General features: G+C 42.6%; 1 protein-coding gene across 2 annotated transcripts in view; it reads left to right on the forward strand.

The window, feature by feature from the left end:
* adkb (adenosine kinase b) overlaps positions 1-12,148 on the forward strand; it is a 100,496-nt gene extending 88,348 nt beyond the window's left edge. For both annotated transcript variants that reach the window (XM_053414109.1, XM_053414110.1), the window contains exons 8-11: positions 32-67; positions 3,838-3,952; positions 11,217-11,303; positions 11,627-12,148. In XM_053414109.1, coding sequence (XP_053270084.1) covers positions 32-67; positions 3,838-3,952; positions 11,217-11,303; positions 11,627-11,751 — 363 coding nt within the window. In that variant the 3' untranslated portion in view covers positions 11,752-12,148. The remainder of the gene's footprint in view (positions 1-31; positions 68-3,837; positions 3,953-11,216; positions 11,304-11,626) is intronic.
* Positions 12,149-16,266: the final 4,118 nt, after the last annotated feature.

Here is a 16,266-nt window from a genome sequence, read left to right on the forward strand (position 1 = left end):
GTGTGTGTGTGTTTTTTTGTATCTCTTCTAGGAGGCGGCCACGTTTGCCAAAGAGCTGGGCTTTGAGGTGAGTTGACCAGCAATTGCACACTAAACAGATCCTAAAGGTTTATTTTTGCTGATAATGAAGTTCTTTTTGGACAGTGATTGATGTGCTATTATACTCTCCAGGCCTTGCAGCAGTTGCCATGGAAACCTGGCAGTCGTCATGGTTTCTTTGTTCAGCCAGCTCTCTGTTATGACGCACTCCGCTCGGTCTGCACCCAACATCGCCTACAGATGTTATTTATTGAATTTTGAAAAGCCTCTTGGGAAGCTGAGAAGTTGGGCACGGTTTCAAGCCTTTCTCTCCGCCGGCTCGGGGGCTCATCAGGTTGCCTGGTTAAAAAGCCTCCCTCATTATCTTCATTTCACTCGGGGATGATACCGCGTGTGTCCTGCCGTCGCTGCCGTAGCGTCACGCCGCACTGAACCGCGCCGTCGTCTTTTAATAACCCCGACTACAGCCACCTGTGGTTTTAAAATTGTGGAAATGAAAATTACAGAGCTTGTTACCCCACAGAATGTTCACTGTGTGTCTGAACGCCGCGCTGCCTCTTAAGTGTAAAATGAATGTTCCCTTTAGTCTATTTTTTGCCTGTGTTTTGCATATTCCTCTCACCGCTATTTGAATGTGAAATCAAAAACACAAATAGCCGTCGTGTGTGTGTGTGTGTGTGTGTGTGTGTGTGTGTGTGTGTGTGTGTGTGTGTGTGTGTGTGTGTGTGTGTGTGTGTGTGTGTGTGTGTGTGTGTGTGTGTGTGTGTGTGTGTGTGTGTGTGTGTGTGTGTGTGTGTGTGTGTGTGTGTTGGTTTTTCGAACCGGGCTCAGGTATTTTAAGTGCCTCCTCTCTTTCAAAGGTAGAGCTCGCCCTGAATGTGGCTCCGCTCCGTGTGAATAATTGTCATCCAGAATCACTAACGGTGTGATCAACGTGACTGGAATGAAAATGCGATCTCGACTGGCGGTGACAGGTTTAAGAGCGGAGAAGGGATGAGGGCAGGATGAGGGGTGGTGGGTGGGGGGGGGGCGGCGGCAGTGAAAAGGGGGGCTCACATGGAGGAGCAAAAAAAAGAAATACACAAAGGCCAGTGTAGACACTCTCCTACTACTTACGATTCTTTGACATTTTCCATGTCAACCTGATTTGCCAGAACACTCTGTCAAATTGCATGGGATGAATGTGATTTCTCAGATAACATCAGTGGGCTGCACTGTACTTTCTGAATCTCTAGACGGCTGCGGTTCAAAGAGGTTTTCTTCACAGTCGGCTCTGGTGTGTGTGTTTTTTTTTTTTGTTTTTCGTCTTCTCACTTTCCGATTTCGCTTGCATCCTACGAGCTGACCCACATATTCCACTTGTACGCCGACAGGGATTGGAAAACATCACCATGTGTGCACTGTGCACCGTGCAGGACCCTCTAGTCTGAAACAGCAAGTGACAGAAACGTTGTGAGAGGACATTTGTAATATGCATATAGAATAGTTCTGGAGGATGTGAGTCAAATTCGGATTATTTCCCCCAAACCTGATATTCTCTATAGACATCAAAGATCATCAGCTCGTCATCAGCTTCATTAGATTCCCGGAGCTCTCAGTGTTTCCCATGTCTTTCATCAGCAGGAGGAAACTTGCTCCGTTGTCACAGAGAGTGTTAGCGGATGATCTTGTGACATTCGACACTTCCAACAACCTGCTGTCACGTGAATAGAATTATGTCCATCTCCATGACAACTGAGCAAATGGCATGCGAGACATGGCTGAAGGCTCCTGGGAATTTACAGTACAGGCATATTACACCAAATCCTATTCCTCTTTCTTAACCTTACATTAAACACACAAGTCCACATTTGTACAATAGAGAATGACATAATTTTGTAATTTGATGACACGGGTTAATTTGATCATCAATAATGTGATTTTTATTACAAGTCAATAAACAGAAATGCATCTAGTTTTAGTGCAGAACAGATATATTTAGATTTTATTACATTTGCAGTCAGAGACCTAAGTGTCTGTGTAGCCTGGTGCAGTTTGACTCTTTCAAGGCCGGTGAGAATCATTTAAATCCAGTGACAGCCCTGCTAATTGGTCAGTGTTGCCCCTCAGAGGGGTATTATGATTGGATATTGATGCAGTCGCGCGCCGCTTGTCAATATCCAACCCGCCGAAAAAACACTGCATGATGCACTTTGAATGTATTCTAAACACTGTTATCATCACATTATGGATGACCGACAGAAGCGACAGCGGCGCACGACTTCAGTGCAAACGCCAGATGAAGAGCTCGTCCCCTCCAAAAGCAGCAATCAGCCGATCTGCACACACTCGGCTGATTGTGATCTGTTTCCTTTAAATGCTCAAAGAAAAACTCTCTGCGTCGCGGCTCTAATTGAATCTCTCCCTGGCACCGTTTTCTCAAGCAGCCTGCAGTGGAGACAATCAGTTTCTCACCGGCTCCAACACAGAAACACAATTTAACACCCTTGTAAAGCTTTCACATTTCACGGTTTGTTGATTTACGTCTGATCAGTCGCCTCGCAATCATACATATTGCCGTTTGTCAGCAGTAAACCGAATTGACCATATCATTTGTCAATTCATTTGTTTTGCACTCGCACTGTAATTTTTTTTTTCGGCTTTGTTTTGCCTAATAGGAGGTCGTCAGGTAGTTATTCCTGCCATTGTGTGATTGTGTGTGTAGCAGCTCAAAAGCCACCACCACCTCTGGCCCCTCAGAACCTTTCAGCTCCTAAACCTTCGCCGAGCAGCTTTTTTTTATGTCCGCGAACATAAAACCAGAGGGGTGACAATGTGCCGGAGCCTTGTGTGGTTTTGTGCTCCGTGTCTGGAGGAGAGCTTGTGGTTACGTCCAGTCACAGCGACACAAATTGCCTTTTTAGTTTTTTTTTCGTTCGCTGTCGCTTGCTAACAGCCTCTGTATTAACCTCACCATTAGCACTTACTTAGAGTGTTACACCCATTTTTTCCTTGGCCCAGGGTCTCCCCGGACCTCTCAGGGCTGATTAAAGGACGTTTGGGAAGCGTTTAGAGGTGTAAAAGCTCATTGGTTTGAGTGAGCCGGTGCGGCTGGTGGGCCCCGGTGCATATCTCCCTGATTACTCCCACAGCCCTCTGGTTTTTGCTCACCCCGAAGGCGCTTGAGCGTTAGCTTTGATACAGATGCTCGACCCCTTAATGCTAGCTCCTCAGCGTGCTGTATTACAGAGAGAGGCAGAGTCCACCCCACTGCGCGATGGCGATGAAGACATTCCACCTGCTCATAGTACATCATGATGAGTTAATAATAAAGTAGCCCTGACAGGTGTGTTTTTTTTTTTTTTATCCCTCTCATGATCAAAGGGAAGCACTCGGGAGAGTTCTGTCGTCTCCAGGCGAGAATATCCGCTCTGTGCAGATGCTGAGGAGAAATGGTTTCAGGAGGAGAAGGATACAGTACACGCACCACATATCCCCCCCCGCTCGCCGAACTAGGTTTATCTGACAACAGCCTATCTCCGCACGCTTGTTTTCATCTCACTTATATGACATCCTTATGGTTGTTTTCCCGTAGTCCGCCTGTTCTCCTGCGTGGAAGCATCATCGAGCTGCTATTGATCTCTCCTCAACAAACGGTTTCATAACACATCTGGTTTCGTTATCGCTTGATCCGTCTGCCGGGATTGGAAAGATCTGACCCCTCTCGGCCACACTTGTGATCTTTCATTAAGCTCCTCAGACACGATGCATTCGCCCCGACTTCACACGCTCACCCTGTTGTTGTTTGTTTTTTTGCAGACGGATGACATTGCAGAGATCGCCAAGAAGACCCAGAACCTCCCCAAGGCCAACGGGAAGAGGCAGCGAGTGGTGGTCTTCACTCAGGGCAAGGACGACACTGTCGCCACTGTTGGTAGGCCAATTTCCGTTCCCTGCGTTTGTTGATTTATCTAAATATATTTTCTCTTGAGTGCGACTTGAAGCCGTCCCAAATATGTCCCCGTCTGGACGCCCTTCAGTTAAAGCTCTTATATCTCAATGCTGCAGAAACGCAGCTTTAAATAGACGCCCGATCGCTGACTGAAGAGAGCAGAGCGCTATCAGTAATTTCTTTGAAGTTAACCTCCAATATTGACACCAGATGCTAAAAAAAAAAAAATGCTTGCAGTACATTCTGTCATTTCAGAGCATAAAAGAAGTGTGGGGGATGCAGAGAGCAGGCATTGATTTGTGAAGTACTTCTAACTTTGTCTTGGACAGACTCCAGGCCAGTCCTCAGCAATTTTTAATGCTTCAGCTCTTACATCCTGCCCCTTTTTTTTTCCCCCACTGCAAAATGCTGGCACAGTGACCTTGGGGAGGGGTGACAACATCCCTCTTCAAATCAGCCCAGTTTCCTCTGATACCAGGCAGATTTGTTGGTGGGACATTAAAGGCCGAGTGTCACCGAAACCGAGCGGCGGTTGCAGTTTTGAGCCTGGTGGGGAGAGGTGATGGTTTGTGATGGGAGCGTTTGTTTGGAGCCACGGGGCGTCTCTCCTCGTTGCCCTTGCAGTTCAGACTAGTTGTGAGCGGGGAGAGAGAGATGGCCTCAGGTAAAGACTCCAGCATATCAGTCATCGCTGGGAACTGCAGGACTGTGGGCCCTGCAGGGTCCTCGCGTGTGTCCAGTGGCTTCGGTCTCATCCTGCTGGCGGCTGTGTTTATGAGCTCAAGCTGTGTGCAGCGTGTCATCGATGACACTGTACAACAGTCAATTAGTAATTGTGTCATTTCTGCATTCTCTGTTGTGATTATTTTATCATCTGTAAAGACTGCTGCCGTTTTGGCCGGGTCTCTAAAGAGACGATCCGGGTGTAATGAAGGATAAAGTGGGAGTAATGTGAAGTAATGTTTTACTGAATACTCCCACTTTTTGGGAGTATTCAGTATAAACACTGGATAAACTAACATGGTGTGATGGGAATACTTGTAATGATGACGTGAGCTATGACACGACTCTGCAGAATTCAGCTGAGAAAGAGCTCTTTAAAGTTTTGTGTCTTTCTTTATATTGGATCCAGTTAATTCTGGTTTCCCATTACAAGTCAGGGAGCGCACTTAAGACTGTTGTATGACTGACCTGCATCCTGTCGATATCACTTATCTGGGCTGCATCTACCTGTACTGGACTTTCTGTTTAAATGGGAAAATGAATGATCCGGTTAATTTGTCTGTAATCTCATTACCACTGTAATATCATAATGGTATCACTACCAGTATCACCACCAGTATCACCAACTTCAAAAGCAACACGCACCGGCCGTCATGTGTAGCATCGCACCGCTGCACATAGCACTCAGTGGACACACTGTACCTACACAAGTTGTCATGATATACTGGATTTCTGGACTTAAAAAAAATACATGTATTTTGTATCTTTGTGCAGCAACATTCATCAACCAGTGTCATGAATGTCGGTGCGTTGGCTTCCAATAGACAAGAATAAGTTTAGTTGTTCTAATGCACATCATATGCTGTGTGTGTGTGTGTTTGTGTGTGTGCAGCTCTTTATGCACAACATCACACAAAAACTCTTCAAGCTTGTCAAAGAAAGTCTGACTTTCTCAGAACCACTCGATCAAACCACAGAATTATGTGGAATTGCAGTTTGATGTGTTAATATCGTCACTTGAGATCCATGCAAAAGGCGTTAAATGATCATGTAGCATTTGTTTTAATCGGATATGCTCATTTGAATTTTCATTATGAAAGTGGAATTCCTGGAAGTAAATCTCCCTTCACAGGACTTTGAATAGAAATCTTAAAGCAGGCGCCCAACAGTTAAAACCGAACAGGAATCCATCCATCATGCCGGAGGTGATGGATAATTCTCGCCTGCTGCTCTCATTGCTCCTGCATGAAGAGTGAGCCGTGTGCCGCACTGAACTTTATATAAAATGCATGATGAATGCGGGCGGGATGAAAGACAATGTGTTTCAGATGTCATCTACAAAGGCAAACATGATAAATGTCATTGACTGTGCTGTCATTACAGTGGAGCAGTTACAGTAGTAGGTGCGGCGGAATCTCTGTGTGTGTGTGTGTGTGTGTGTGTGTGTGTGTGTGTGTGTGTGTGTGTGTGTGTGTGTGTGTGTGTGTGTGTGTGTGTGTGTGTGTGTGTGTGTGTGTGTGTGTGTGTGTGTGTGTGTGTGTGTGTGTGTGTGTGTGTGTGTGTGTGTGAACATCGGTGTTCATGCCAGCCAAATAAATGTCAATGCAAAAAGAGAATTAAAGATTTTCATTTCCCAGAGGCGGCGCTCTAATAAACTTGATCTCTCATTTTGTTTGCAATTTGTCCTCCTGTCAGGATTTGATCATTTGCCAGCCTCTGCATGTCATGTTAAACCATTTTATAGTGATTAAGGACGGGAGGACGCCTTCGCCTGTGGTGTAATTCTCCAAAAAGAGATGTCAATTTGTTATTGTTCTTCTTTTTTATCCTGCTGCCCTTCGTGTGAAAGCTTTCATCGCAGCACTGCTTCAAATGGGCGTTTTAAAGAGCTGGGAGCGGGGGGGGGGGAAATGGCCCTTTATTTAGCTGCCACTGACACTGCTGAACTACGCCGGGCTTTTGCTTATACACCCATTAAAGCAGTAATTAAGATCATTGTGCCCTGAACCTTAACGGTGAGGGAATCTAATGAACGATCATTCAGCGGGGGTTAGCGCTCTAATCGCTGATAAGGACTTGATAAAGCCTGACTCGGCTGCTCGGCGAGTTTTAGGGCTCTCAAAGGGACGAGGCAGGCAGATTTCAACTGTGGAAAAAAGGGCCCTGATCTATACGTGTTAATAAAATGAAGTAGTGAATACTGCCTACGAGACAAAAGGGCTTTTACTTTCTATAAGGTGGGTCATTTGTCATTCTCGCCAAAGTAAGATTACACATTGTGGAATTATTTTAAAACTCTCCTCGAAGAATATTTAACAGTGTCTTTAAAAAGCAGGATGTTTATGTCCTGCACCTCGTAATAGACAAAGTCAATTAGCAGCCCCAGCTATGAGGAAGGCTTTTTTTTTTTTTCTTGGCAACTCACGCTGAAGTGTTTTCTTTCATGTCTCTGCGAGGATGTTGGTTGGCGATGATCTTTTGCCTGTGGTTACAGTAATTACAGGCATATGTAATTTTTTTCTCTAACTCGATCGTGAGCAAAGATTGCTGGTTTTGATAGGGAGACGGATTGAATGTCAACTCGCTCCTAACCTGTTGCGTATGCCAAGACAGCGGTAAGGTTTTCCTCTCCGGGGCTCAGAGTTTGGCTGAAGCGCAAAAAAGGAAGAGTTCCAGCAGAAGAAGTATTCTCAGGCAAGTTTCTCACAAAAAGACTTTCAACTTAAAACTCTGTTGAGTTCTTCAACTCGTGCCTTTCAGCAGAAAACACGACGCTCGTATTAGAGCCACTTGGCAACTCTGGATTTGAAATGACGGATTTAATTGTTTCACGTGTGTGAGGCTGATAAAGTGAGACAAGATCAAAGTGAATTTTTATGACCTGCCAACTATTTGATCCACCTGTTTTCTGTCAAAGCAACAATATTGCACGCTGGAAAACCTCCAAGCAAAGCTTAGAGTAATTTAAGAGTCAAAACACTCTCCCCATGCTCGTTCTCCAGTGGAGCCGAGGTCATCTTATCTGCATGTACACTGGCTTTGAGTATAAAAGAGCATTTTTCTCAATAAAAAGTCAATAATAAAACACTTAATTGATACTCATTTCAAAGAGATGCCTTTTGAAAGCATTCTGTAAGTTTAATCACCACAGCTCAAGAGTTTTAATGAGGGAATTATGAGGAGTGAATTAACAAACGCACACAATTATAGCTTTTACTACAAGGAACTATTTTCAGTCTTAGTGTTATTTCTCCCTTTGTTGCAGGTAACCTGTCAAAGCTCAGCCACACACACTTCCCATATTCACCGCAGCATCACTTAGTTCACCAAATTCAAGCAACCCATGTTTTATTGATTGAAAATAATCTCATTACAATGAAATGTGAGACAACTTCAGCAAAGTGATGTTTTCAGACTTTCCACAAGCCAGGAACAACAGTCAGTGTTTTTGGCAGGAGGTTTTTAGACTTTTCTTCCTTTTTTTGCCATTTTCCATGGTGGATTTTCACCAATGAGATCTTTGTTACAGATGGCTGGAGAACAGTTGGACTGTAACTTGAGTTAACATGTCAGTCAAATTTAATAATTTGCATCAGCGAGGCTATGAGAACTTTCCCCCAGCAGCAGGAGAAGAAACTTTAAATGCGATAATGGAAGCAAGGGGGATGTGGGTTGTCTATTGTGCCATGTTTTCTAGAAACAAGAGAAACTGTGTGTGCCATAACCAGCGTCACGCAGCCCACGGTGAAGTGATCCGTCAGGAATGTAAAGTTCAAATGCAAACAATATGTTCACATCTACGTGTTTTACAAACAACGCAAAGGATTTTTCAAAACATCTCTACTCTCATATTCATGAAACACAAACATATCAAGCTGCGAGCCGACACAGATAAAAGAGCTTTTTGTCATTCGAGCCAAAATGAACACAACATCTTTAAATGAATTTAAAAACTGTGACCGTGGTCGGGGGTGTAAGAACTGTGTAACAGTTTTTGCAGAATTTTTTTGTGCTACATAAAATGTAATAAAATCAGCCTCTGAGTTTTGGCAATTAGCTATTTCTTTTAGCTAGATGCTAATGTACGCACGCTAACATGCTAACCGTGGCAATGCTAGCATGTTGATGTTTAGGTTTATTATTAAGTAAATTCGTCATCAAAGCATATTAGCACAGTAGTGGAAATTAGCAAGTTAGCTAATTAGACTTTTTTTTTTGCCTCATGATGATGCTAGATGATACATCCTCTGGAGACCCTGCATGTCTGTAAAAACAAAGAAGGGGGTGGACACACAATTTACAGAATTGCTCGTGTTAACTCAAATAAAAACTTTACTTCTCGTGAGTTGACGAGGTTACAAACTATTTTATTAATAAGACCTGACGGGCCCCCGCTGGAATTTGTTTTCACTACTTTTAAACATGTTTACACATTTACTGATTAGTTCTGTTTGGTTTATTTGCTCTAATGATGTAGGATAATCTGTGCTGAACAAGTGCAGCAGCTTCGGTCATCTAAATCATCCGGTTGTACAGCAGCAAAGTGCGTCGCATAAGCACAACCACATCTAACGACTCACACTTCTTAACTACGGAACAACTGACAAACCGGAATTTATTATTAGCACATTGCTCATGTGCGGTAAATCATTTCAAGAGGGAGGAGGATTCTCAGGCTTCATCTGTGGCATTAATTAAGCAAAGTCGTTATGCTACTAATTAGCTGATCCTTAAAAGGATTCTTGTCTTATTGTCATTTATTTTCAAAGTGACAGTCAGCTGCTTTCCTTTATAAAGAGAAAATATGTCTTTATGAAACCACAATCCAGCTCGTTATCTGGTGCATCTCCGGTACCTGACCTGCAATAAATTCCCAATTGACTCTGTGTGATGTCATTTAACACAAGTGGATGTGGTTTGTCTCGCAGTCGGCGTGTTGCGGTAATTTCCTTGACATCAGGTGTCGACCACATGCTCGGCTGCGGGGTTGTGTATCTTTCGCCCTGTGAGCCAAGGACAGAAATGTATTCCAAAATTTGATAAGGTGTCTGCAGCTCAGATATTCTGTGAGCCATTGTTAGATTAGCGGGGAGCCTCATTAGACAACTTTTTTTTTGCGTTCCCGCCCCCCCCAGCCTCATGTTCCCCTTAAACTCCCAACCTTTCTCACCATTAAGAGCTCTGTCAGCCGCCCTGTGTTCCTTTTATCCACATGTCAGTCTTTTGTCTCCTGCACCTTTTTGAAGGTTCACGTCGGCACCAGAGCCTGGGACTGTTTGAAGCTCGCGTGTGTGGTTTAGATTGTTCTGACATAAGTTGCTGATTTAATGTCACTCTACACCTCTCGACTTTGTCATCTGGTAGATTTTCTGTTTCTTTCTCCCCCCTCCCCTCCCCTCCTTACAACTGGAAATCTCTTTGAAGTGCATATGCTACTGATAATTGAAACAGTATAATCCACTGGAGATAATAAGAAACCCTCATTTGATGGATTCTGTTTTTGAACTGGAATGATTCACAGTAACTGCTCTCGCATTGTTTTTAATTTTTCAGAGCGCTCACCTAAAGCTTTCGAGATGTTGATGATTATTGTGTTTGATCGTCTGTCACTTGTGGCACATTTGTTCAAAGCAGCTACAGCATGTTGCATTGGTTTATTTATGCAAGTGTTTTAAGTCTGATTTACATGCGGTCACTTGGGCCAAAACAATACTCGAACAATTCATTTGTCCATCATCACAAATCATTTTAATTTCCAGTCAAAAACAAGCCAAACATTCCCAGATTGTAGATTTTCAAATGCTTCAAGTTGATGTATTTCTGTTTGAAAACTAAAATGTACCACAAGTCCAACTAATCGAAGAATTCAAAGACTTTGAGCCGCGATAACCTCTGATCTGCTTGATTCCCAATTTTTATAATAATAACCATAAAACTACAAGCTGCTGCTCCGATACTACGCTAGCTAGTCTGTGTGGATATATAATACACAGTATTTGTTAGCTTAATAATAACTCCAGCATGCTAACCGCATCTAATGAGGGTATATGCTTGCTATTGGTTATCTTAGCTTAGCATCGTGTGCATAGAGGAGTTGCTACATGATAAAATTTGCTAAATAGCATTAACAACAAGTTGTAGAACAGCATATCGGGTAAATTAAACTGACGATGATTAAGTTAAGGGATCGCCACAGTTATTACATTTATTATCGTGAAGGGTCCACTTTGTACCTAAATGTATTGCGCTCTTGATGAGCTCCTTAACTCTTACTCAACACCACCTCCATATTGTACTCTTGTTGTGTGAGTCATAATCTTTACACATTAATGAGCCAAAAGAACTATTATTTTCTGAAGTGCTGGAATAAAGTGGCCAAATGTCTGTGATTATTACAAAGCCTTGATGTGTAAAATCCAGTCAAACTCAAATTAGTAATTAGTCTAAACTTGGGGCGTAAAAAATTATAATTAGAAAGTAGTGTTGAAATCCAACTAACAGCCTCCCTCTGTCCTGACCACAGGTGAGAAGGTGACCACGTTCCCGGTTTTGGACATCGACCAGAACGACATCGTGGACACCAACGGGGCAGGAGACGCCTTCGTGGGAGGTACGGCTTTGATAATGATTCTCCACACAGCTTGGATCCTATGTACATTCCCAATTAACCTTTGATACAGGCCAACTCTGTAATGTAGTAATGTGTCCAGATCATATGAGTGTGACATCCAGCCTGCTGTTTTCACTCTGTACGAGCCGATCACAGCAGCACATAAAACAGTCATCATTCGCATCCTGTTGAGGAGGAAACGGCGTCGCTCCCTTGTTCCTGAATCCATTACACCCGGGCTCTTATTACTGCTCGCTGCTTCCCAAACTATTTCAGAAGTGATGGACGCTTAAACGTTGGCCTCTGCTCTTCTGTCTACCCAGGGTTCCTCTCGGCGCTGGTCCAGGAGCAGCCGTTGGAGGAGTGCATCCGGGCCGGTCACTACGCCGCCAACGTCATCATCAGACGCGTCGGCTGCACTTTCCCAGAGAAGCCCGGCTTCCACTGATGCAGCCGAGCTCCGCTCAATTGTCGTTTCCATAAGCTATCTGGATATGTTTGCCTCATGTGGAGTTTTCTATTTACAGACTGCATGGGACTATGTGCCTCAGGTTGGTTATTTTGTCAAGCTCGAATAAGCAGCTCACATGTTCTAAGTCAGACACTGTGTTCATATCAAATGTTGGGATAATATTGTCATATTTAAAGGAGCATTCCACTGAAAGTATTAAAATACCAACGCCCGTTGGCCTGAGAGGTGGAAACTTTACTCCTTCAGCATAATCAAGAAGTACATTATTCAGCATCGTAGGTTAAAAAAGTTTCCACGGATGTGTGGCTCTGAAAAGTCGGATTCTAGCTCCTTCGTGTAGGAGTTACAATCATTAAACACCCATTGAAATTTCTCAATGAATACACTCAATATGTTCCCTAATTATTAAAGCTTCACCGATACATTTCTAATTATTTTCTAAGCCTCTGTGCTATGAGGTGGAAACAGTTTATTAAGTATTGTAAACTATCAGTGCAATTCTTCATTTTTCAGCAAGCTACAAACTGCTAGGAGCCATTCTCAAGCCATGTTGTGGTACTAAATACTTGTGGGATACTTAATGGTACATTTTCCTTTGATATTCAGTGGTTATGCTGCAGAAATCATGAACCTGATGCTTTCCAATATCCACAAGTGACACTAAGAGGACAAAACTGGACAGAATTGGATTTCCTTTGTTATTACATAAATAAAATAATATCCAACTCATTCTCCCGAGAAACGCCTTTTCCAAAAGAAAGTTGTGTTCCATGTTTAATACTTTGTTTGACCTGCAGTTCCAATTTCTGTTAATTCTCCCAAAAAGACTGAATTGAAAACACAAGTTGGTGAATGTCCCTCCCATTATTAAATCAGCCAGAGGCTCCCTCATGCTAATCACTATTGGACAGCTCCACACCCCCATTATGGAGATCACAGGGGGGAGGGAGGAGGGATGGAGGCTGGGGGAGTGGGCATCAGGAGCAGGACCAGCCTGGTTTGTTGGCTCTGCTCAGTCACACACACCCCCGCCCCCCCAACAAACACACACACACACACACACACACACACACACACACACACACACACACTCTCACTGGTTGGGTCCTAGCTGGACTCTCAGGGTGTGGAGCTGCACGACGGGGCTACAGGAGATCATTTCTCTCAGTTTAGGGATTAGCCGTCGCTCTTCGTGGCGATCATTAGAGGGACCTGGAAATTAGGCTGATCCTTCATACCCAGCTGTGCTGTCGCTGGGGGTTGGAGACGTGCAGCCGAGGGAGGCCCCTTACCCTCCCATGCACCACCACCACCACCACCGCCCCTCCTCCCTCCCCACTGACTGTGGGCCAGCAGAAGTGTCGGGCAGTGTCCTAAGTGTTATGCGGGAAACAAAACAACACTCGCCACCTTGACAAAGAAGTGAACAGTATTTTTTGATCCACTACAACAACCTGTTGCATCATATTATCTTTTACTCTTCCCCAGAGCACGAATCCATTTTTCATTCTCCCTGCACAATTGCTCATTTGTCTGTAATGAGGCATAGTTTATGCATGTATGCTAATTGGGGGCATCTAGGTGAAAACATTCTCGAGCCAAAATGTTATTAACAACTTTGAGACACTTTTTTTTTCATCAGCATTTTTTAAGGTTTCACACAGATGCGCTTTGAAAAGGACCACATTTCTGATTGGGCAAGATCACACTCCATGGCAGCTGGTTCATTTGCTTCTCAAGATGACAGATGGCAAAACACAAACACAAAAAGAGGGAGCCATGATTAAGTAATGAGAACGCCTGCCACAATAAGGAAACTACTTTTCCTCGCTTTTTCCTGCTCAACTTTTACTTTGTTCAACGAGTGCAAGGTGCGGAGGGAAAAAAAACAGACATAAAAAAGCCGCATTTTAAATTTACATTTCACAATATGTCATCCGTTTCTTTTGCTAATGAGCCGCAGGCATTTGGAGAGTGTATAACGCAGCTTTTATTGTGGAGCAGCGATCTACAAAATCTCTTTTCATTCGCCGTTTCACATTCAATACGCTGTAAGACACTTTAAAGTAGAGGGAGACTACAAACCTGACTTTGTGATATTCACCTACAAAAGTGAGTTCATGGCCACAATGTTGTTGTTTTTTTCTGAATGCAAGGGGAAGTAGAATAAGTGGGGCCCTGGCCAGTGTTTTGCCCCGCAGATGGGCAGCAGTGTTTGTGAACACCAGTGTGGCAGTTGGCAGGGATTGAGAAGGGGGATGGGCAGATTGCAATGGCACATGCCCCAATTCAAATTATCCCTGGACCCATGCAGCAGTGGAGGACCTGCTGGGGCCCAGGGTTGCGTTCGTTATACCCAGACACACACAGGCAGGTCTGGTCCGAGGCTCCATCACTGACACCAGATCTGCATTATGAAATGTGAAGCCTCCTCATTCACATTTCACCTGCTCTAACACCACCTCAATGAAATAAGGTTTAATCTGCACGTATTTACCTCAAATTGTAGATTGGAGTCAATTTCAAGGATTGACAGGCAAGAAGATTCTGAATGTACTGAAATGGGGGAATTGGGTAAATTGAAAACATTAAAAGTGTCATTAAGGTAATAAAAAGTGCGCCTGATGAATATGTAGCATAATTATAAAACAACTAAAAAGACTATTAAACTTGAATTAAATCAATTTGTACCAAATTACACATGGAGAGATGTGTTTTTAAAGGAGCAGAATGTTTCCCTGCCAGATCTTTCTTATAGCTGCCTGTGCAGTACAGTGTGTGTTCATAATCTGGTGGGAAGTTACAATTATCTCTCTAATTACATCTGTATTACTGCATGAAAAATGAGCTTTCTGCCATTTCTAATGCTGTTAAAGAGCGAGGGGGAGCCCAAATCTAAAGGCTGGGAAATTTAATGATCTACATTACATTGCTAACAACTACAGCTCCACGTCCTCGGGTATGGCGAAGTTAATTAACAGATTAGGGTGTTAGTGTATGATATCCCACAATGCCCTGGGTGAAATTGGCCAGCGCGAGCGAGAACCAGCCCAGCTCATTTTTTTCAAATTAAAATAAAAGTCTGGATTAGGAGTTTAAATCATTCAAGAACCTTAGAAACTTCTCAAACGCTTAAACTCCATATGTTCCTAATAAGTAGAGCTTCAACAATACATTATTGATTATTCTTTATACTTTAAAAAATGTATTTTAAAGGACCTAAGTGTTTGAGATCTGTGCAGTACAGTGTGTGAAGTCTCAATGTTAAAGAGTTGGTGAATGAGCAAATCTAAAGACTGGGAAATGTAATGATCAACATTACATTGTTAACAACCACAGCTCCACGTCCTCGGGTCTAGTGAAGCTGATTAATATTGAGAACATATTTGGAATAGGAGTTTAAACACCCATAGAAACTTCTGTTACACTTATACTAAATAGGTTCCTAATTATGAATAAATAAATAGCTAATTTGTATTTTAACTCAGGGGAAAACATGTATTTGGAAAGGATATAAATGTTTTCATGCAATATCTTTCCTAAAATATGTAGTAAAAATGTAATGATCTACATTATATTGATAAGACCAACAAATCTTCCTTGTGTATGAACAACTCAATTAACAGATAAGTGTGTTAGTTGATGATATCCCACAATGCCCAGGGAGTTATTGGTCAACTCAGATCAGAACCAGCTCATTTTGTTTACAGAATATAAAAGTCTGGATTAAACACTGATAGAAATTGATATTACACTTGCTAACTTCTCTTTACTCAGGGGGAAACCTATACTTTTATGCTAAATGTTTACAAGATCTTCCTGAAAGGTCTATTTATATTACAGCTCATAATCTGAGTTATAATGTGAAAAACTGACAAATGTAATAATCAAAAATTATGTTTCTATAATATCTACAAATCTCTTCCTTGGGTGTGAAGTTAATTAACAGATAAGTATGTTAGTGGATGATATCCCACAATGCCCTGGGGGAAATTGGTCAGTGGGAGCAAGAACCAGCTCATTTCCTTACAGAATATAAATGTCCGGATCAGAAGTTTAAACACCAATAGAAACTTATATTGCACTTGCTAACTTCTCTTTTTACTCAGGGGAAAACATATATTTTTAAGGAGATGCTAGATCTTTCTGAACGCTCTATTTATAGTACAGTTATAATCTGAGTTACAATGTGAAAAACTGAAAAAATGTAATAATCAAAAATTATATTGATATAACATCTACAAATCTCTTCCTTGGGTTTGAAGTTAATTAACAGATAAGTATGTTAGGGTATGATATCCCACAATGCCCCTGGGTGAAATTGGACAGTAGGAGCAAGAACCATCTGATTTTGTTAAAAATCTATAAAAGTCTGGATTTGTGTGTTTATGTCGGATCAAATCCCACATGATCACTGGAATCCACAAACGCCCCGTGGGGACTTCATGTGTTATGACATTAAAAAATAAAGACGTTAAGCAGCCGGGGGTG

Source organism: Pleuronectes platessa, chromosome 21 (assembly GCF_947347685.1).
Source record: "Pleuronectes platessa chromosome 21, fPlePla1.1, whole genome shotgun sequence".
In the NCBI taxonomy this organism is placed as follows: domain Eukaryota; kingdom Metazoa; phylum Chordata; class Actinopteri; order Pleuronectiformes; family Pleuronectidae; genus Pleuronectes; species Pleuronectes platessa.